Raw genomic sequence first — 18,137 nt, forward strand, 5'->3', positions numbered from 1 at the left:
AACCTTATAAGCAGTTTCTCCCTCAAGTGTTGAAACGTACGCAGCACCATCTCGTCGGAGTACAGTGCATTGGTGCTCCGTAAGGTAGATAAGATTAAGGTTCTAACGGTCATGCTTCCGCCGATGACAGGTTCCTTGTAGTTCTCCTTTACATACCCATCAGCATCCAAGGTGAATCCATGGCATTCTATTCATATTTGAGAGAATTCATGCTAACTTATGGTGCGGCAGTCTGGACACAGTCAAACGACCTACACGTATAGCGTATCTTGTTACTTCTATCCCTTGACCAGTCACATATTAATCCGTTCGAGCTGGCTACTTGGCCCCATTGCAACGTAACCTCAGTTAGTACCCCTGAAAACTGAGAGAATCAAGGGACATCCCAACATGGCCCCCGCGTATATTGTCTTCGTCGGTACATTTGTACATCTTCCCCGGTCATCCTCGAAGGCCCTTGCTATCCAACAGGGAGCTTTATGGGTTTCCACCGCCGATGGCCGAATCAAGGGTACCGACTGGACTGTCATCACTGACAGTGACCTACGTGACCTACTCAAAGAAAATAGCTGGGTCCCGGAGGATGCTCCCCGATATATATCTGGGACGAGAGTAAAGATCGTCCGCGCGAGGGAAGAGCAGAATGAATTCTTTTTTCCTGGGTTTATTGGTAAGTGATGATTCGATTTTCTGCCTCATGTGAGAAGGCGTGTAGTAGTCATATATTCGTGGATATAAATACTGACAAGTTTAGACACTCACATCCACGCACCTCAGTACCCAAACAATGGACTTTTCGGTTCCACTACCCTCCTTGACTGGCTAAAGCAGTATACCTTCCCCATGGAAGCCTCATTCGGAAGTTCCCTCTCCAACCTCCCTTCGCCGAGGGCGTTCAGGGTCTACAACCAGGTCGTCTCCCGTACTCTCGCTAACGGTACAACCTTCGCCTCCTACTACGCCACCATTCATGTCTCGGCTACGAACCTGCTGGCAACGCTGTGCCAGAAACGCGGCCAACGCGCCCTTATTGGCCGCGTCTGCATGGACAATCCGAACTTCTCTGAGCCCTACTACATCGACCCCTCAACTGAAGAATCCATCGAGCTAAACAAGGAAGTCATCTCGTACATCCAGTCCATCGATCCGCAAGGCACCATGATAAAGCCAATCATCACCCCGCGCTTTGCGCTAACATGCACCCCGAAAGCGATGCGGGGTCTAGCGGACCTAGCCGCTTCCTACGAACCCCCACTACACATTCAGACGCACATCTCCGAGAACGTACAAGAAATCCACGACGTGCACTGCGAATTCCCGAACGCCAAGAGCTATGCCGACGTGTACGACACTTACGGCCTCCTGACACCACGAACTATCCTCGCCCACGGTGTCCATCTATCACCCGACGAGCAAGATCTGATCCACGACCGAGGTGCCAAGGTCTCCCACTGTCCCGCGTCAAACTCCGCCCTGGGATCCGGCATCTGTCCCGTTCGCAAGCTCCTCGACAAGGGAATCACAGTCGGCCTCGGCACAGATGTTAGTGGCGGGTATAGTCCTAGTATCTTGGAAGCCGTCCGCCAAGCCTGTCTCGTATCCCGGTTACTTCGACATGTGGAACCAGCCAGCGAAGGCGATGAAGGAAAGAAACTCGTGCTGAGCGTGGAAGAAGCTTTATACCTTGCCACACGCGGCGGCGCAGCTGCTGTCAATATGGAGAACGATATCGGTGGATTCGACGACGGCATGCTGTTCGATGCGCAGCTGATCCATCTGGGGCGGTTCTTGCCTGCGAGTCGGTCTAGCAGTGGTGAAAGCCAGGTTGATGTCTTCGGATGGGAGACGTGGGAAGAGAAGATCCACAAGTGGGTGTGGAGCGGTAACGATCGTAATGTAAAGGGTGTCTGGGTTGGAGGAAAGCTGGTGCATGGGGAGGATGCTGTAGAGGGTGAGGCTCGGGCTGGTTGGTGGACTTGGGTATTGAGCGCTGGTGTTGTGGGTGTTGCTGCTGTTGCTGCTTTTAGGAGGCTGAGGTTGTAAGATAGAGAATTGTTACTTGTCTGTTTAGACGGACCCTGGCTACGCCGGACCCTACTTAACGACCACATAGAATATCATGATATTCATCTTTAGCAAATCGATAAGATATACGTTTATAAGAAGACTGTGAGGACCTGTTATGGGGATGCCAAAATAGTCACCTCGAGGCCATATACAACTATATAAACCAACCTGTAATGTGTGTGACTGACGCAATCTGATATTTACTCCAGGTGATGATCTACATCTGAACGGGCAAGGCAGCATGTGGCTGAATATTATGGACTGTAGACCATACCTGCCGGTGGGTTGCTAGGTGTTTATATAACCATATGGTGTGTTCAATTAGCAACCCTTGTATACAATGTCGAGTTCAAAGAGGGCGATGATCCAATTAACAAAGGATAGACCCGTTAGTTACTTCACTATGAACAGAGTGCTGGCCATTTCATAACCAGCATCAATCAATATGTACAATCTCAACTGATACACCAATCACATCCTTACTGGAACAACTCGACGCAGTCGAAGATCTAGAGCAAGAAAGCCATTAGCCAAGCAATCCAGAGCCAAGACAATAACTCCAAAAAGATAGGTAAGCACTTACGAAGTTAGGAGCAAGGAACTCATCGCCGGAGCTTCCGGAGATGACGCTGATTGTGATCTGGTGGTTGTGTTAGTTATGAACCTTTGAGAAGTGTGGGAAGGAAATTGAGGGGTGCGTACAGTGTTCTCTCCTTCGACGATCGTTCCAGATGGAACGCTCACGTCGTAGACTTCGCCGAGGCCGCGGTAGGCTCCACGGGTAACACCGCGGGAGTTGAGGTTTGTGGGTGCAGAGGGGGCGGTGCCTTGGTAGTCGTTGATCTGGTATTTGTTAGTTTGTTTGGTCCTCAGTCTATGTGTATGTGTGTCAGTTTTGGAATGGAGTTCCTTACAGTAGCTTGAGGACGACCACCTGCGAACGAAAGCGTCGTTCCGATACGCAGGGTAGCGGCGCCGGTCTGAGCGGAAGTGGCCGTGAATTTGATGGTGACGGGGTCGTTGACGCCCTTGAAAGCAGCCATTGGGAAGTCAGTGAGCGCGGAGCTGCCTACGGTGTAGGTAAGGGGACCCCAGGACGACATGCGCGAGTCCGAGGGGTGCATCCGCAGTTGGTTCTCTGCATTACGGAAGCCGGTTGGTCTGGTGGTGATAGGTCAGTTATTGCTAGCAGGGGGGAAATAAGATACGTACGCTCCGTCCCAGTCGCCGATCTTGAAGATGGTGTCGCCTGTTTCAACGGATCCGGAGATATCCTTGCTTGTTGATGACCCGGCTGTGACCGATACAGTGGTCTCGGCTACCTTATATTCGCCTTGGTAGTAGACCATGGTGTAATCGCCTGGTTTCATGGCCGGAGATGTGAAGCTACCGTCCGAAGAGGTGTATGTCCAGTACTGGGCGTCGGCGTTGTACCTGTATTTATCGTTAGATCAGGTTCAGATGCTACTACCACACGGATATCGTACCAGTGAACGACCCATTTGAAGCTGGAGTCGGCTCCAGATGCAGTTCCGGATACAGTTCCGCGGCCGCCTGCAGCGACATAGCCCTTGATATCCAGGTTCGCGAAGAAGGATGTGTCAATATCGGTGCTGGGTGTGCCACTGCGGCTGAAGTACATCGAGTATGGTCCATGGAGTCCCTGGCGTCTGTCTTCTGTTTGGACGTGGCCCGAGTTCTACCATCGTTAACAAGATAACTGAGACGTATAATGTCATGTCAAACGTACCATGTACCAGTAGAGAGAGTTGTAGTCACCACCGTTGTTAGAGTTGATATCGCTGTTAGGATTAGTATGCAGGCTTGCTATATGGCACATTCATGTACTGACCGGAAGAAAGGACCACCGGAGGAAGTTTCGTATTGGTTAAGGATCATACAAACACGGTGGGCGCTTCCAGCGATGCCTAGAAGCAGGTTAGCCATGCGCTACAGTTGACGAGTATGTGTCTTACAATGTCTCTGGTCATCAATGAAGCGCTGGCTGGAGTAGAATTTGCTACGGGTCTCCCCATTTACCAGGAACTATAGCCTTCATCAGCGATCTTCACTTCCTAGCGTCATTTTTGCACTTACCACATCCGAGCCTTCGATTGCCTCGCCGCCCGAAGTCGTGGACACATCGCCGAACGGCTCCTCGTTCGGAAGGAGCTCCGAGTTAAGGCGTGCAATGAATCGCAGCTCACCAACGGAGGGCTCTGAGTTTATTAAGATAAATGTCAGGGAAATTCTTTTCTGCGTTGTGAAGTAAACTAACCCTCTGTGGTGTACGTCGCCATATGAATGATCGAGTCGCCATTGTGGACAACGAAATACTGTGTCAAGGTATCGGTGTCGCAGGTAACCTTGATGTAGTCCCCTTGACAAATAAGATGTCAGTATACATAGGGTCAACACAGTTTGTTGTATTGTTAACTCACCATCTGTTACCGCAGAAACAGTTGCGCTTCCAAGGCCAGAACCGATGTGGCTGCCCGTGCCCGAGTACTGGAGCTCCGAGCCATAGTAATTGATAGAGGTGATATCGCAGCTTGAACGGGAAACCGTAAATTTGAGAGGGTTCGCCGACCCAGCGTCAATGACATAGGAGGAATCAGAGGTGGTGATCCCGAAGGCCGCATTGGCGACTCTGGCCCAAAGAAACGAAGATGAGAAGAGAAGGCTTCTCGACAACATGCTGTCTGTCAATTTTCTGCTGAGCTGTATCTCCTTGTCTGGATTTTCGCCATATTATCGGCCATTCTCCCTTTATAGTCGCTACCGCTTGAGCTCTATTAGTCTCCAGTGCCCAGGCCACGGGAGGGGAATGAAGACAAGCTACGAGCAACAAACCCCCTGGTTAATCTATCCAAGAGATGGGCTAGTTTAGTTCCACCAATCTCAAGAGCCATGGTTTACTAAGAATCCAGGCATAGCGCGCACGACTCGACGAACGTACAGGAGGCACCGGAGCACTGGCCGTGGCTAAGATGATCGCTGATCAAGTTTCCCTTTTTGAAACCGGCAGTTACGATTTTTTAGGAAATACCCGAAGTACCGTTAGATATTTATGGGTTCAGCCATGGCCAAGAACCCCTGCATTACTTAGGCCAGCATATTATCCACTGGACTCCAAACAGTTGTTTCGTCTTTATTCGGATTATGGGAACCTTCTGTGCTCAGCAAGAACAGCACTTTGGTGTTGTCTGGCCGCTTTGCAAAAGAAAAAAAAAAAAAAAAAAAACTTCGGATGCCTTTATAGCGAGCACCCGAAGTGATGTGATGATCGCATGCGAGTTCAATTAACAGGTTAAATCCTGTCGGACAAATGGCCATATTCCTGTTCTTCACTGGTGGACTTCGTGATGAATCCATGCGGAGTTCCGATTTCAAACTTGCGAATTTGGGACACCTGGTGCATCAGTCCCATGTTAGTGCAGTGGGGCCATATACTATCTCCATCAATCAGGTATTCGATGGTGTGATCCATCCGTTCTTGTGCCAAAATGTGCCGAAAAGCCTTATGTGGAACTTCGCCTTGGCATGACCCTAAAATAAATGCTTCTCCAGAAGTGGAAACCAGAGTGTATCAGGAGGATTCTTCAGCTTTACCACATGGATCTCCTCTGCAGTATGAGGCAGCCAATGGTAGATGGCATGTCGCCAAGACATTGACTAAGGCTGCGCTGCTTTTGGCCGTATTCTGCGATGCGTAAGTTGAGATGGTCTTCGAACCTGAGATTTATTTGACTATTGATGCAGGAATTAAGAAGACAAGGTCGTATCCTGAAATGACACCTCACTGCCCATCAAATGCATTCCACTGAATGTCAAACGATATATGCACACTAAAAAGAAAATCTTTGCAAGACCTGGTTGTTCAAGACAACCGAACCGTGGTTTATCAATAGTTCACGGTTGGCGTTCAAGTCTCAAGGGTATCCATGTTGTGGCAGTTGTTGTGCTATCAAACAAAAATTGTCACCTGAACATGGTCACGGGTCGCCTTAACGATGGCTGAAGTGCTCATCGCGCGTATGGATGCTTCCTCGTACCACCTCAGCCCCATCCCACTTACAGCCTTCGGCGTACCGAACAACCTCAGGGCGCTTACGCATTACTATCCTCAGGTCGGTCTCGTGAAGACAGTGAGAGCTGATTATGGTCCTCAAGAATGGCTTTGATCTGTGAGCTGAGCCAAAGCACGGCTTGAGATGTACTCTAGGGCCTCAATCTTAAGAGTAGTTTGTCAACCCATGTTTGTACAAGGTTAACTCTAAGGATGTTTGCATATAAATGGGAACTTCTAAAGGTCTGTTTTGTGCCATTGACATAATGCCTTGTCGCATTGAGTGTGTCACTTCTAAGCAATGCTTCTAGTTTTCGACGCAGGTCTGAAAACATGTATCAAAGACTAAACGGGTGGATACCAACACATTCGCTAGAAAAGAAATTGGGATTGTGTGGTCTGTAACTGCAATATACCCGCCATATATGGTATCTGCGTGTTTATTATTTGTCCACTTCTGTGTAACAAATATCTAAGTTGCTATGGTTTTAGCCTGCGGGCTCCAAAAAGAAAAGGGGGGGTAAGGCATTAGCAACAGGCATGGACCATATGTGAAATGCGGTCTTCAATAGAAATTATTGTGTGTCCACCATTTCTGGGCATATGGGTAGTGTCAACATTTGTTAATGTGGCGGCTGACTGTCCTTGAGGGCCGAAACACTCAGGCACATAAATTTGCGGGTTGTAGGCGTTGTAGAAGCTAGCCATCCGCTACTTGTTAGCTTGAAACACCAGAGAATGGCATCTGCCCCAGGTGTGTGTTTTTTTTTTTTTTTTTTAAATCACCCCTGCGCAGTATATTTATTGCATCTACATCCCTTGGTACATAAGAGTTCATTGATTAACTCCATTTAAAATATCTACTCGGAAGAGATATATGGGAGAATCTCTGAAATGAGCTGCTGGATCAAACATATTGTCCCTCTTCCAAGCCCCAAAACTAGCTAACCCCCTTGACGCTATCTTTTACTAAAATACTATCCCAAGGCCAACGGAATGAAGGTTCCAAGATTGAAGCCATCAGGCATTCAATGTTCACGGCACTTTGGTGGCTGCATTACTACTGTCTCACTGGTTGCTAAACTTGAAAGTGAATTGGATTTGCTTTTGTTGATTCAGTTCAGCTATAGAAAGACAGGCACCGTTTTCAGTCATGTGGCGATCTTATTTGGTGGTTGGGGCATTCATGACATTCCCGAATCGTGAACGATCGACAGGGCTCTTGGCGCCATGTGCACTGCCAAACGCCGAACTTAGAGGCGTAGCGTCTGTCCACCGGGCCGATGGCCGAAGCCATCCAATCTGGATTCTTCTCCAGCAAACCTCATTTCCGCATTGGGTAACATGTTGTCCAACTCGAACGTACTCAGACATATCATTCACGTTATACAAGCCTACCGCATACCATGTAATCCTAACAGACCTATGCTGATACGTCATGAGGAACGTACATTGAGTCGGCCGACCGGGCTAAGGTTTGGATTGTCTCGTTGACGCAGCCGTCCGGCAAGAGTATCGATCATTGCGCATACATATAACAGACACAGGTGCCCTCCTTCCCTATCTCTGGTAAGCTATCTGTACTCTTGCTCCTTGAGATACCCTTCGTTTATTTCTTATTTTGTGCACGTGCGGGCACGAAAAGTCACTGTCTTTTCAGGCCAAGATGCGTCTCGATTTCTTTCTAATATTATCTAGCCTTGCTATATTGGCTGGCCCCGTTGTGGGCTTGGGGCTGTTTGGAGGATCTAGGTATATGCGAGAGCTGCGGTTGGCTGCTGAGTTGAACTTGGATCCCAAGTTACTCTCCAACAAAAATACTGTACATTCAGCGCTCGTCAAGGCCAAAAGTGAAAATGAGACGGTCACCACAGAGTACATCACGGTATGTTTAAGCTCTCCTGTTTCATGGCGCTTTAGAATCCATAGCTAAGCACGCTTTTAGATTCCTATCGACCATAATGATGCTTCTGTTGGCACCTACCAAAATCGGTTCTGGGTGAATGATGACTACTACGAGGCTGGGCGTCCGATCATCATGTACGACGCCGGGGAAACAAACGCAGAGAGTATTGCCAAAAACCACTTGACATCGAGTTTCTCATTTTTCAAGAAAATGCTTGAGGAGACTCACGCCATGGGAATTATATGGGAACATAGGTTTGTTTTTCTCTTGATTACTATATATGGCCCAGACAGCTAACGGCATGTAGATATTACGGAAACTCGACTCCATTTCCAATCAGCAGGGATACACCACCTGAGCATTTTAAATACCTTACGACCAAACAAGCCCTTGATGACATCCCGTACTTTGCGCAGAATTTCAGCCGCCCGAAGTTCGCCGACCTTGATCTCACTCCCAGCTCCACACCCTGGGTCCTCGTTGGAGGTTCATATGGTGGGATTCGGGCTGCTTTTGCCCGCAACGAGTACCCAGACGTTATCTTTGCTGCTTATTCTTCTTCTGCTCCGGTCCAAGCACAACTGAATATGAGCGTGTACTATGACCAAGTCTACCGTGGTTTGGTCGGCCATGGTTTTGAAAATTGTGCTAAGGATATCCATGCAGCTCTAGGTTATATAGATGAGCAACTATCAAACAATCACACCGCTGCTGCTATCAAAACGCTGTTTTTTGGCCCTGGAGCTGAGCAGAACAGCAATGAAGGCTTCACCGCAGCTTTGGTGACTATCTATAATTATTTCCAGAACTATGCCCTTGACGGTCCAGAAGGAAGTCTGCGCGAACTCTGCAATCATCTTGAAGTGGATCCTACAACGCAGGAGGCGGCAGGCCCCGATGGCTTCGCTCCAGTCCGTGGAAGTAAGTATGTGGCTGAACGTTGGGCTGGATGGCCAGCATTCACGCCATTGGTTAATAATATTATGGAGACCAACTGCAGAGGACTTAGTGATCCTGCTACGCCGTCTTGTAAGCTGGGTGTGGTGTATAATGACCCTGATTCTATCAGCTGGACTTGGCAGTACTGCACCGAGTGGGGATTCTATCAGAGCAACAATTTTGGCCCTCATTCACTGCTTTCCCGCTACCAGACCCTGGAGTATCAGCAGGAAATATGCAATAACCAGTTCGCACAGGCGGTCGGAAACGGCATGCTGCCATCACGCCCACAGACAGAAGCCCTCAACAAAAAGTACGGAGGCTGGAATATCCGACCGTCCAATACGTTCTTCACTGGCGGAGAGTTTGATCCATGGAGGACGTTGTCTATGCTGACCGCTGAAGATATTGCGCCTGGGGTTGCGCCCGATGGAATGACGTTCTCTACCGAGATCCCGAACTGTGGCGAGACGAGTGAAGACAAAGTGTTCGGATACCTTCTCAAACAGTCTGAACATTGCTATGATTTCCAAGGTTTATCCACGGAAGGAAAGGCGGCACGAGAGCTGTTCAAGGAAGCATTGACAAAATGGTTACCATGCTTCAAGCCTTCAAGCCCCAATGCTTCCAAGGTGAACGTGACAGAAGCGGAGTTAACAAAGGGGGCGGTGATGTGGGGAAAACGAGGAAGATCCCAAGTGTGGAGTGGATGAAGTTCAAGGTCTCCCGCCCCCGAGGGCCGAGCAATAACTCAGTTTCCTGGACTTTCAAGCTAACCTCTTCAGGAGATGCTTGCGATGGCCCAGCAAATCATGTGCCTGGATTATGCCTCAGTCTGATCTCCCTCGTGCTCGGTCTTCGGTCGTGATGAACTTTCCTGTATATATTATTCAATGTTTCAAGTCATCCGTACACATGTGCTTTCAGTCAATCGATGTATAAGTACCGTCCTCTCACCCGCCGGGGCACCATCCCCAGGCTCTCATTCGTGTCATATTCACCTCACTTAGCGGTACATATACAGCCCTACTTCCGCAAACTGTAACTCTCTGTTGGCATCATGCTGGCCCAAATTGCTCCGCTTTTTGGTGCCCTGTCCATTACCTTCCTAGTTCTACAGTACCTCCAGCGACTGTATCAGCAGCGCAAGCGAGCTCAATCTCTTGGATGCCAGCCTGCTCCTCAAGGGACACCAGGCATCTTTGGAATCCGAGCATTTGTACGGTTGCTCAATGAAGTCAGGCACAAACGATGGGTTGAATATCTTGCCGGGCAGTATGGGCGGTTCGGAAACACTTATACCCAGAAGGCTCTAGGTAAATGGATGGTGTCTACCATTGAACCGGAGAATATCAAAGCTCTGTTGGCAACCCAATTCAACGATTTCGCCCTGGGAACCAGACACCGTGAATTCTACCCTTTACTTGGGGACGGAATCTTTACTCTTGATGGTGCTGGCTGGTCTCATGCACGTGGGCTGCTACGGCCTCAATTCACGCGGGATCAGGTACAGACAAACCTTTGCTTGCGTGAGGATATGGTTGCTGACATCCTTAGGTGGCTGACCTAGAGCTCATGGACGGTCATATCTCCCGCCTGATTGATCTCATTCCCCAGGATGGTTCGAGTTTTGACATTCAACGTCTGTTTTTCCTTCTAACAATCGACTCTGCCACGCATTTCCTGTTTGGAGAATCGGTCGGCGCTTTGGAATCTTCCAACAGCGAGAGTCTCTTAGGCAAATCATCCGTCGGAAATGCACAGGGATTCGCAGAGGCATTCGGTACTGCCCAAGATTACCTGACACACCGCTCGCGTGCTATGCATTTCTACTGGATGGTCAATCCTAAAGAGTTCCGTGAAGCCAACAAGCGCGTCCACGAGGTCGTTGATCATTATGTCCAGCTTGCTATTCAATCCAAGAACAATCCGGACAAAAAGTCCGATAGATATATTTTTGCGGAGGCCTTGGCTGCAGATAACGATGATCCAAAGGTGCTGAGAGATAATATGCTCAACATTCTCGTGGCTGGTCGTGATACCACGGCTAGTCTGCTCAGTTCTACATTCTTCTACTTGTCACGCAACCAGGAAGTTTGGAAAAGGTTGCGACAAACCATCATCGACGAGTTTGGAGATAGCCAAAACCCAAAGGGAGAAATTACACAAGCAAAACTCAAGGATATCCCATATTTGCGATATGTGTTGAACGAGGGTATGTACTTCTGCCTCTTTTTTAGCCGTAGTCTACAGAGCTGACAAGAATAGTTCTCCGGCTATTGCCCCCCGTTCCTCTGAATTTCCGTGTTGCTGCCAAGGACACTTCTCTACCAGTTGGAGGTGGCCCTGATGGAAAATCCCCAGTCTTTGTTCCAAAGGGACAGGTTGTCGCATACAGTGTCTACGCTATGCACCGCCGCACAGACTTTTATGGACCCGATTCCCATTCGTTCCGACCAGAACGCTGGGAGGAAAATGGCAGACGCGGTTGGGACTATCTTCCATTCAACGGAGGCCCTCGGATCTGCCTTGGTCGTAAGTTATATATCTAGTTGTCCCCATGTCAAGGGAAGCTCTAACTAAAGAATACAGAGCAATACGCACTCACAGAAGCAAGCTATACCCTTGTCAGGTTGATCCAACACTTTGACACCCTCGAGTGCGCCGACCCAGAGTTGAAACAGCCCGTGATCCTGTCTACCCTCACCATGTCTCATGATCGGGGTGTGAAGGTCAGACTGTCTTCCTCGGCGCAGAAATGCTAAGAGAACGAGATCTTACGTAATATTGGTATACCTTAATGATTATGACTGTACATGATGGCAGGCCTTGGATAGAGGTCGGTTTAGGGTGTATGTTATTTATTAGTGGACGTCACCGGATTTTATTTAGGCTAGACTACTCCACTATTGCGAGACAATTCCAGTAATAGAGAATGTTTTTAAGAACACACCTCAGTAAATAAACTCAATCGAGTATCAAAGCTCTACTCGTGTACAATCTTTCCGCCTGAGGCATCAAAAGATCCGCAGAATGTCCAGAGAAATCCAAGCCACATGTGGCTGGTGTATCATGTGGCGCGCTTCGGTCCGATCACTGGATGAATATCGCCCATTGATTCGGCCGTTTGAAGCTTTAAATCACATCCTCGAATCTCACCAAAAGTGAATAGGAAAGAAAATAGCATTCACATTTGTCGCAGTATCGTGAATTTATTGAAGATTTGTCTAGTTCAGTCAAGCTCCGAATCTGATTGAGTATTGAATTACACATTTGAATATCGCGATCACTACATTCACTTCAATTGGGCTGACCCCATCGTTCTGTTCGGATCTTTTTCTCTCAAAAGCTACTGTGCACAAGGACGCGTGTCGCGTGGATTGAAATTTATTTTCAAATTCCATTGCTCCCCAGTGTCCGGAAACAATAGCCAGCACATCACAAGCTGCCCCGAAAGTCCCCACGATGTCAGTTGTGGTACCCAACATGGAGTTCCCATCTAAACAAGGCCTTCCGGGGGTCTCAGAAACAAAGCCAAACAATAGCAATACAAACCAGACCAATGCCAGCAAGCCAGAGGGTGACAACATAACTGTCAACGCCACATCATCACCGGCAATTAAACAAGATACAAATGCAACCAAGCAGGTCTCGGACTCGGAAATGCAGCTTGTATCATCTCTCGCGAAGCTCCAGGAATTGGAGGCTATGGTTTGTCTTCTTAGCATCCCGCTCATCCTTGGATATGCATGGCTAATGTGCGATGCCAGATTCACCAACTGCGGACACTGCTCCCGGACCGTTTATTGGAGCCTTTGGTGCCTATTGTAAATCCGAAGGCTGCGGCGGGGAGGGCTGTACCGAGGTCGCCGCAGATGCTGTATGAGCAGCTTTCGCAGGCTGCGAAGGCTGGTGTCGCCGAGGTGGCGGAGTTTCAGAACATGTGGCGCAGCCCTGAAATGAACGCTGTGTGGGGGCATGTCGATGCCCAGATCAAGGAAAATGGCGGGCAATTATTGCAACCGACAAGTGTTTGGGATCGGAATTATGGTGCTCTCCTTGAAGAACTTGTCAAGGAGGAAACGGCCAGGGTGGAGCAGCAGCGGAAATCTGAGGAGGAGCTCGAGCGTTCGAAGATCCAGTCGACTGAAGGGGGTTGGAGGGCGATTGTCGACAGCTTCATCCAGAAAAATGTTCCTGGGGTGCGAGTCTTGCCGAGTAATTCTGAGACAACCGTCACTGTTGTCCTACCGAAGGCCGGTATGACATTCAAGGTACATACGGTCGGTGGATCAGAGGTGAACGGCGTGCCCGAATGGCAGGTCTCGAGTCGAATGATGCCTGGTCAGGCTAAGACGAAACTCGAGGGCGCGGCATCCGATTGTTTGAACTCTCGTTCGCGACAATGGGATCTCGCCTATCTTCTTGTACGTGATTTCCCCCATCAACCCCTCGTAGACAAGCTAACCAGGACTAGGACATGATATCATCCTACTCCGATGTTAAACAAACCCCCTGCGTAAAGTGCGGCAAGATGACAGATAACGCAGCACAACTACCGGCCATTCGCCAACAGAAGCAGCCATCTGAACCCCAACAATCACCAACCTGGGAAGCTTATCACCCCAGCTGTATCTGATCAAATCACCGTCATCATACCAATAGCACTAGCGTACCTGCAACACCCTCCGCTGTACAGTATATTAGTCTCATTCCCGAACTCATTTCTTTCAAGATACCTTGCTTTCACAAGTTCAACAACCAGACCACCACTAGGCCACACTAGAAACCACACCCCAGGACTGAGAATCTGGGACTACTTACCCCCTGAATGAACCCTCACACAACCACCCAGCTCCCTTAAACAATGGACCCCAGACATCTACCCCGATAATGACCAGTTCATCTAGCACCACACATGCCCTCCTCAAGCATGTATCTCTCACCCGCACAAGCCTTCATACATACAGCCTACATGTAATACAAAGCCAACGATAACCAACGCTCTCCCTGCAAAACAAGCATTATACCAGATCCAGGAAACATCAAGCTCTATTTCTTGCCGAATCGACTTGGATTTGTTATCATCTTATTGCTAGGGGCTACCTGTAAGAAATGGTATATTTCAGTCTTTGCGTAGTATATTGAATAGAGTAAATGTGTCTAGGCGATTATATTTGTACCTACATCTATTAGCTGGGTTAGGGGGTATCAAGTGTTGGGTATTGAACTGTCTTGTTTATCTTGCCTGAGGTGGTTGTCTTTAGTTAAGGTGTACTATCTGTAGAGTGCTATTTTGTTTTGTTCTTTTGTATGGTTTTTCTTTCTTTCTTCTTTTTGTGGAGTCGGGTAAATGTACTACGGTACTATGAATTAGTATGCAAACTGAATGCATGGGGTTGGTGTAGAGTACACTACTAAGTATGCTGTCGTTGCTGTCTGGGCAACGTGATTGTTTTGATACCGTTGCTTATTCCAGATTCTTCATAATATATGCACTTCATATACATCAGTCACTATTAGCTATTTATCTATCGACAATATCATATAAACAACGACAAACATCATATAGAATAATTATAACAATACCGCTGTTACTCTAATCGACAAGGGGAAGAAATGAACAAGAATCCAAAATCACAAATCCCAACCATATTACACAATTTAATCACATAAACGCCAGTCCAGCCTGCTGATGATCGCTATCATGAGATTTCGCTCAGCTAAATGCAACGCAGTAACGGTAACGTATAATTTCATCAGGGGTCGGTTTTGAAGAATTACGAGTAGAAGACACCGGTGCCGCTTACAAACCACGTGAAGGATGCGACGGTGATAGCAGCCATGCCGACGGCAAACTTGATTGCGTTGCGTTCGGTGCTAGTGAGGGCACTGTTGCAAGTAGCACAGATGTAATCTAGGTAGCGTTAGTGTTAGCGTGTTTAAAAACGGGGCTTGATGACCATGGGAGAAGGGAGAACGTACGGTCAAGAGGGGTGTAAGACTGCGGAGTGTACATTCCGAAGTTGTAACCGATTTGCGAGCCCAAGTGCCCAGCAGAAGCGGTGTCTCCAAGCGTGGAGTTGGCATCGTAGACAAACAAGGTGTAAGTCGCGGTTAACAGCGGAACCGTCGCATTGGATTGGTATTTCTTAGTATCCCAGACAACCTTACCGGTTTCCGAGACGCTCATGTTGCTTGCGATGGTATAGGTTTCACTGTTCTTGCTGCAGGATGCGACAACGTTGACGGCCGAGGGAGTTACTTGAAGCGAAGTATATTTCCATTCGAAGGTCACATATTCGCCGATCTTGTAGTAGGTGGTGGCTCCAGCGGAGGTGAGCATCGAAACACCGCCCACGGGGTCCCGAGGATCGATCGAAGTAGAGGAAGCATCGGTACCTGTCTTCGTTGACTTGCCCGTTGCTTTTCCAGTTTTTGTGCCAGTCGCTGTCCCTGTCTCTTTGCCTGTCTCTGTCTTTTTACCGGTTTCTGTGGCGTCGCTCTGGGATTCGGTCTTCGTGGCGCTGTGCTCAGTGGTAGCAGCGGCACCTGTTGTTGCTTTATCAGCAGCGGTCTCTCCAGCGGTTGTTTCTATAGAGGTCAGTCGATTGTTGATCAAAGGATGATAGCAGTCTCGGATGATACTCACCCGCTCTAGCCACGACTTCACCGTGCGGGTGTGGCCAAGCTGAGGCCATACCCAGCAAGACCAGGAGGCATAGCAACGGAAGGAGAGTGATGGACCGCATATTGGGTTAATCCGAAAGATTCACTGCCTGGTTTGGACCAAAATATGGGGGGATCGATGGACCCCTGGAGATCTCAAATTTAGATCGACGGTTGGATCTGTGTCCTCCCGATGTTCGAGCGATATGTGCCCAAGTAACGAACGCTGACTGACGGTGGATGGATGAACCTAGCAAGGTGTATCGTGTTCAATGCAATGCTGACGAATGGTTCTGCGCGGAAGGAAATGGCAACGGGGGGTTGTAAAAAGTCCTATTTAAGACCAGTGGGCCGGTGAAACATGCAGATCGGCTGATATGATATGAGGGGACCCTGAACGAGTAAACAAAGCGAGTGACTGGGGATCGCAACAACCCAACGTGTCGGAGTGGGAGGGCAAAAGCGATCGAAATGAAGGCGCAAAAACAGCAATCAAGAGTGACTATAGACAAAACACATAAGAAGGGCTGGTGAAAGGGAAGGCACGAAAAGAACAGCGAGAACGACGAACCTCCCGCTGGACTCATTGGCGCTGCTCTAACCCGTTTGGGCGCATGTGAGACATGCTGGGCTATTTTTGGGGCGGTTGCCGGCCTGAGGCACTCACGCGACCGTGTTGATTTCTTCACTCATTTAGTAGTTTACACTAATTCATTCTTGTTGCCGATAAACTTATCATGGCATTTTTTGACGTACGGCAAGTATCCTCAAAAAGAAATTCCCCATGCTTTCTGTCAACTATACCTCTGGAAGATCGCTACGATCTGAAAGTGTTTCCCTCCCGTTGAGGGTTTTCCCGGTCGCTTAACCAGCCACTCGACAACTATTGATGATTATTGGATGTGTGCCATGTTTATTGAATTTTTTTTTCTTTTCCTCTAGCTATTGCTATTTATCTGTAACATCAGGGTCATTAAGTACCGAAGATCGTCAACCACGGTGTAATAATATACACTCAAAATCCAACTCCCATCACACCCGACTCATTATGATTATTTAAGTTTATATCAGCATGTACGTATCCAAGTTATTGATACAATCGTCTCAGGGACCGGGACGTCTTTCTCCGATCCCCTGTGCATTACCACTCAGGAAGTCTCTGTCACTGCGAGACCCATGGCATGCCAGTGGCAAACTCGTGCAGATTTTCCCGTTTAGGAAACAGGCTCGACGGCGAGTTGAACCGTGCTGCAGGAGGAAGGAATGATAGGCTGCCTGTTGGAGTTCTTGAACAGATAGAAGAGCTGGGGCGCATTGTGGTACCAGTCGCAGACTATGGCGGGGATGTTAGTGGCGAGTTCCTGACAGCGGATTGAGGCTCCACTAGATATGAAAACTTACCCAACCAGCCGCCGAATCCCTGCTGTTCCGACCAATTCAAGCCGTCATCGTTGATGGAGAAACTACCGGTACCATATCCAGTGTTGATCTCGACCGGCTCCCACGCTGTGAAAACGTTAATCCCATGTTCCTCTGTCCCGAGGTCAGGGGAGGGGGGAAAAGCTTACCGCCGTAGTTGTTCTGTGGTCGCATTACCAGTCCCCAAGGAAAAGGCGTGTCGAGACTGAACTGGACATTCGTGCCGTTCAGGAAGGCCGGGCTTGCGGTACCGACGTCCGAGGTGAGAACAGCATCGTTGAATCCAGCACCGGTGTGGTAGCCGTAGACATAGAGGTCGTTATGTGCTGAGTTGCTGGCGCCAGTGGTCTTGAGATGGAAGTTCTCGGGGGTATCGCGAGTGCGGAGAATGGGGTTGGCCGCAGCGGCGGAGACCAGCAGGGCGAGCGAAGAGAAGAATTTCATTGTGAAAGGAATTTGGCGTTTCGTTCGGAGAATTTAGGCACGATAGTAATAAGGATTCTTAAAGAATAATCTAATAGATAAGGAAGAGAAAAGAGGCAGGTCAGGATTGAAGAGGAGAATGTGGAATGTACGATCGCGGGGTGGCGAAGGGAGGCGATGGGATAGAAGCACTATTTATGTCCGAATAGCCACCACATGCACTTTCTCCCTTGACTGTGGAGAGAACATCGGCTCCGGTTCCCCGAGTAGTGGAATGATCAGTTACTGGTTTGGTATCGTTCACGGAAACAGAAAAAAAAAAAAAAAAGAAAAAGAAAAAGTGCAGTACTACACAGTACCACAGGACTCCGGACAGTTGGGGTCAATCACTGACTTGGCAGTAGAGGGAGAGCTCCACCGAATGCGGTTGTATTCTTTCCCCTTGGCCTGCGTAAGAAATCATGGAATTGGGTCTTTGCAGCGGAGATCCTTTGCCCAGTGGGCCAGTGAAGTTGAACGATCGTCGGTTGCTGGGGGATGAAGACGCGGAGAATCGCTAAGTTTCTGAGACATACACCAACACACACAGTCTACACAGTAAGATCGGTTTATTTTTGTACAGAAATATTTCCCTCGAAGTGCACA

At 48.6% G+C, this 18,137-nt stretch overlaps 8 protein-coding genes across 8 annotated transcripts; 4 read left to right on the top strand and 4 right to left on the bottom strand.

The window, feature by feature from the left end:
• The first annotated feature begins 282 nt into the window (after positions 1-282).
• BDV37DRAFT_163954 (chlorohydrolase family protein) lies at positions 283-2,162 on the top strand. Its single transcript, XM_032079217.1, has 2 exons — positions 283-670; positions 755-2,162. Exons 1-2 carry the CDS (start codon positions 391-393, stop codon positions 2,041-2,043), a joined length of 1,569 nt encoding a protein of 522 aa, XP_031939498.1. The 5' UTR covers positions 283-390; the 3' UTR covers positions 2,044-2,162.
• Positions 2,163-2,546: 384 nt separating this feature from the next.
• rglA (putative rhamnogalacturonase B) lies at positions 2,547-4,764 on the bottom strand (the record flags this gene model as incomplete). Its single annotated transcript, XM_032089922.1, has 12 exons — positions 2,547-2,576; positions 2,651-2,707; positions 2,770-2,910; positions 2,982-3,228; positions 3,280-3,501; positions 3,555-3,766; positions 3,818-3,869; positions 3,920-3,995; positions 4,044-4,113; positions 4,165-4,286; positions 4,346-4,447; positions 4,509-4,764. 12 exons carry the CDS (start codon positions 4,762-4,764, stop codon positions 2,547-2,549), a joined length of 1,587 nt encoding a protein of 528 aa, XP_031939499.1.
• A 3,038-nt stretch (positions 4,765-7,802) lies between these two features.
• BDV37DRAFT_295579 (putative serine peptidase, family S28) lies at positions 7,803-9,885 on the top strand (the record flags this gene model as incomplete). The annotated part of the gene is made up of 3 exons (XM_032089923.1): positions 7,803-8,021; positions 8,082-8,296; positions 8,350-9,885. The coding sequence occupies 3 exons, from the start codon at positions 7,803-7,805 to the stop codon at positions 9,692-9,694; spliced, it is 1,779 nt and encodes a 592-aa protein (XP_031939500.1). The 3' UTR covers positions 9,695-9,885.
• Positions 9,886-9,932: 47 nt separating this feature from the next.
• On the top strand, positions 9,933-11,932 carry BDV37DRAFT_253013 (cytochrome P450). Its single transcript, XM_032082513.1, has 4 exons — positions 9,933-10,488; positions 10,539-11,196; positions 11,250-11,516; positions 11,574-11,932. The coding sequence occupies exons 1-4, from the start codon at positions 10,042-10,044 to the stop codon at positions 11,744-11,746; spliced, it is 1,545 nt and encodes a 514-aa protein (XP_031939501.1). The 5' UTR covers positions 9,933-10,041; the 3' UTR covers positions 11,747-11,932.
• A 202-nt stretch (positions 11,933-12,134) lies between these two features.
• Positions 12,135-13,740, top strand: BDV37DRAFT_253014 (RNA polymerase II mediator complex subunit MED27 domain-containing protein). The gene is made up of 3 exons (XM_032082514.1): positions 12,135-12,692; positions 12,752-13,408; positions 13,459-13,740. The coding sequence occupies exons 1-3, from the start codon at positions 12,447-12,449 to the stop codon at positions 13,618-13,620; spliced, it is 1,065 nt and encodes a 354-aa protein (XP_031939502.1). The 5' UTR covers positions 12,135-12,446; the 3' UTR covers positions 13,621-13,740.
• A 735-nt stretch (positions 13,741-14,475) lies between these two features.
• Positions 14,476-16,288, bottom strand: BDV37DRAFT_253015 (uncharacterized protein). Its single transcript, XM_032082515.1, has 3 exons — positions 15,634-16,288; positions 14,967-15,575; positions 14,476-14,898 (listed from the first exon to the last, which is right to left on the bottom strand). Exons 1-3 carry the CDS (start codon positions 15,731-15,733, stop codon positions 14,762-14,764), a joined length of 846 nt encoding a protein of 281 aa, XP_031939503.1. The 5' UTR covers positions 15,734-16,288; the 3' UTR covers positions 14,476-14,761.
• On the bottom strand, positions 15,827-16,288 carry BDV37DRAFT_163975 (uncharacterized protein). Its single transcript, XM_032079218.1, has one exon. It carries the CDS (start codon positions 16,235-16,237, stop codon positions 15,920-15,922), a length of 318 nt encoding a protein of 105 aa, XP_031939504.1. The 5' UTR covers positions 16,238-16,288; the 3' UTR covers positions 15,827-15,919.
• Positions 16,289-16,551: 263 nt separating this feature from the next.
• On the bottom strand, positions 16,552-17,832 carry BDV37DRAFT_253020 (uncharacterized protein). The gene is made up of 3 exons (XM_032082516.1): positions 17,219-17,832; positions 17,052-17,156; positions 16,552-16,983 (listed from the first exon to the last, which is right to left on the bottom strand). Exons 1-3 carry the CDS (start codon positions 17,511-17,513, stop codon positions 16,865-16,867), a joined length of 519 nt encoding a protein of 172 aa, XP_031939505.1. The 5' UTR covers positions 17,514-17,832; the 3' UTR covers positions 16,552-16,864.
• Positions 17,833-18,137: the final 305 nt, after the last annotated feature.

This window comes from Aspergillus pseudonomiae (assembly GCF_009193645.1).
Source record: "Aspergillus pseudonomiae strain CBS 119388 unplaced genomic scaffold BDV37scaffold_54, whole genome shotgun sequence".
Classification (NCBI taxonomy): domain Eukaryota; kingdom Fungi; phylum Ascomycota; class Eurotiomycetes; order Eurotiales; family Aspergillaceae; genus Aspergillus; species Aspergillus pseudonomiae.

Bases quoted from the DNA above. Each gene is read 5' to 3' on its own strand.
- BDV37DRAFT_163954 (XM_032079217.1), top strand. From the start codon at position 391: ATGGCCCCCGCGTATATTGTCTTCGTCGGTACATTTGTACATCTTCCC. The intron at 671-754 runs GTAAGTGATGAT...TGACAAGTTTAG, and splicing joins CTTTTTTCCTGGGTTTATTG to ACACTCACATCCACGCACCT.
- BDV37DRAFT_253013 (XM_032082513.1), top strand. From the start codon at position 10,042: ATGCTGGCCCAAATTGCTCCGCTTTTTGGTGCCCTGTCCATTACCTTC. The intron at 10,489-10,538 runs GTACAGACAAAC...TGACATCCTTAG, and splicing joins CTCAATTCACGCGGGATCAG to GTGGCTGACCTAGAGCTCAT. The intron at 11,197-11,249 runs GTATGTACTTCT...TGACAAGAATAG, and splicing joins GCGATATGTGTTGAACGAGG to TTCTCCGGCTATTGCCCCCC.
- BDV37DRAFT_253014 (XM_032082514.1), top strand. From the start codon at position 12,447: ATGTCAGTTGTGGTACCCAACATGGAGTTCCCATCTAAACAAGGCCTT. The intron at 12,693-12,751 runs GTTTGTCTTCTT...GTGCGATGCCAG, and splicing joins TCCAGGAATTGGAGGCTATG to ATTCACCAACTGCGGACACT. The intron at 13,409-13,458 runs GTACGTGATTTC...AACCAGGACTAG, and splicing joins GGGATCTCGCCTATCTTCTT to GACATGATATCATCCTACTC.
- BDV37DRAFT_253015 (XM_032082515.1), bottom strand. From the start codon at position 15,733: ATGCGGTCCATCACTCTCCTTCCGTTGCTATGCCTCCTGGTCTTGCTG. The intron at 15,576-15,633 runs GTGAGTATCATC...TGACCTCTATAG, and splicing joins TGAAGTCGTGGCTAGAGCGG to AAACAACCGCTGGAGAGACC. The intron at 14,899-14,966 runs GTACGTTCTCCC...AACGCTACCTAG, and splicing joins GTCTTACACCCCTCTTGACC to ATTACATCTGTGCTACTTGC.
- BDV37DRAFT_163975 (XM_032079218.1), bottom strand. From the start codon at position 16,237: ATGAGTCCAGCGGGAGGTTCGTCGTTCTCGCTGTTCTTTTCGTGCCTT.
- BDV37DRAFT_253020 (XM_032082516.1), bottom strand. From the start codon at position 17,513: ATGAAATTCTTCTCTTCGCTCGCCCTGCTGGTCTCCGCCGCTGCGGCC. The intron at 17,157-17,218 runs GTAAGCTTTTCC...ACGTTTTCACAG, and splicing joins ACCACAGAACAACTACGGCG to CGTGGGAGCCGGTCGAGATC. The intron at 16,984-17,051 runs GTAAGTTTTCAT...TCCCCGCCATAG, and splicing joins GGGATTCGGCGGCTGGTTGG to TCTGCGACTGGTACCACAAT.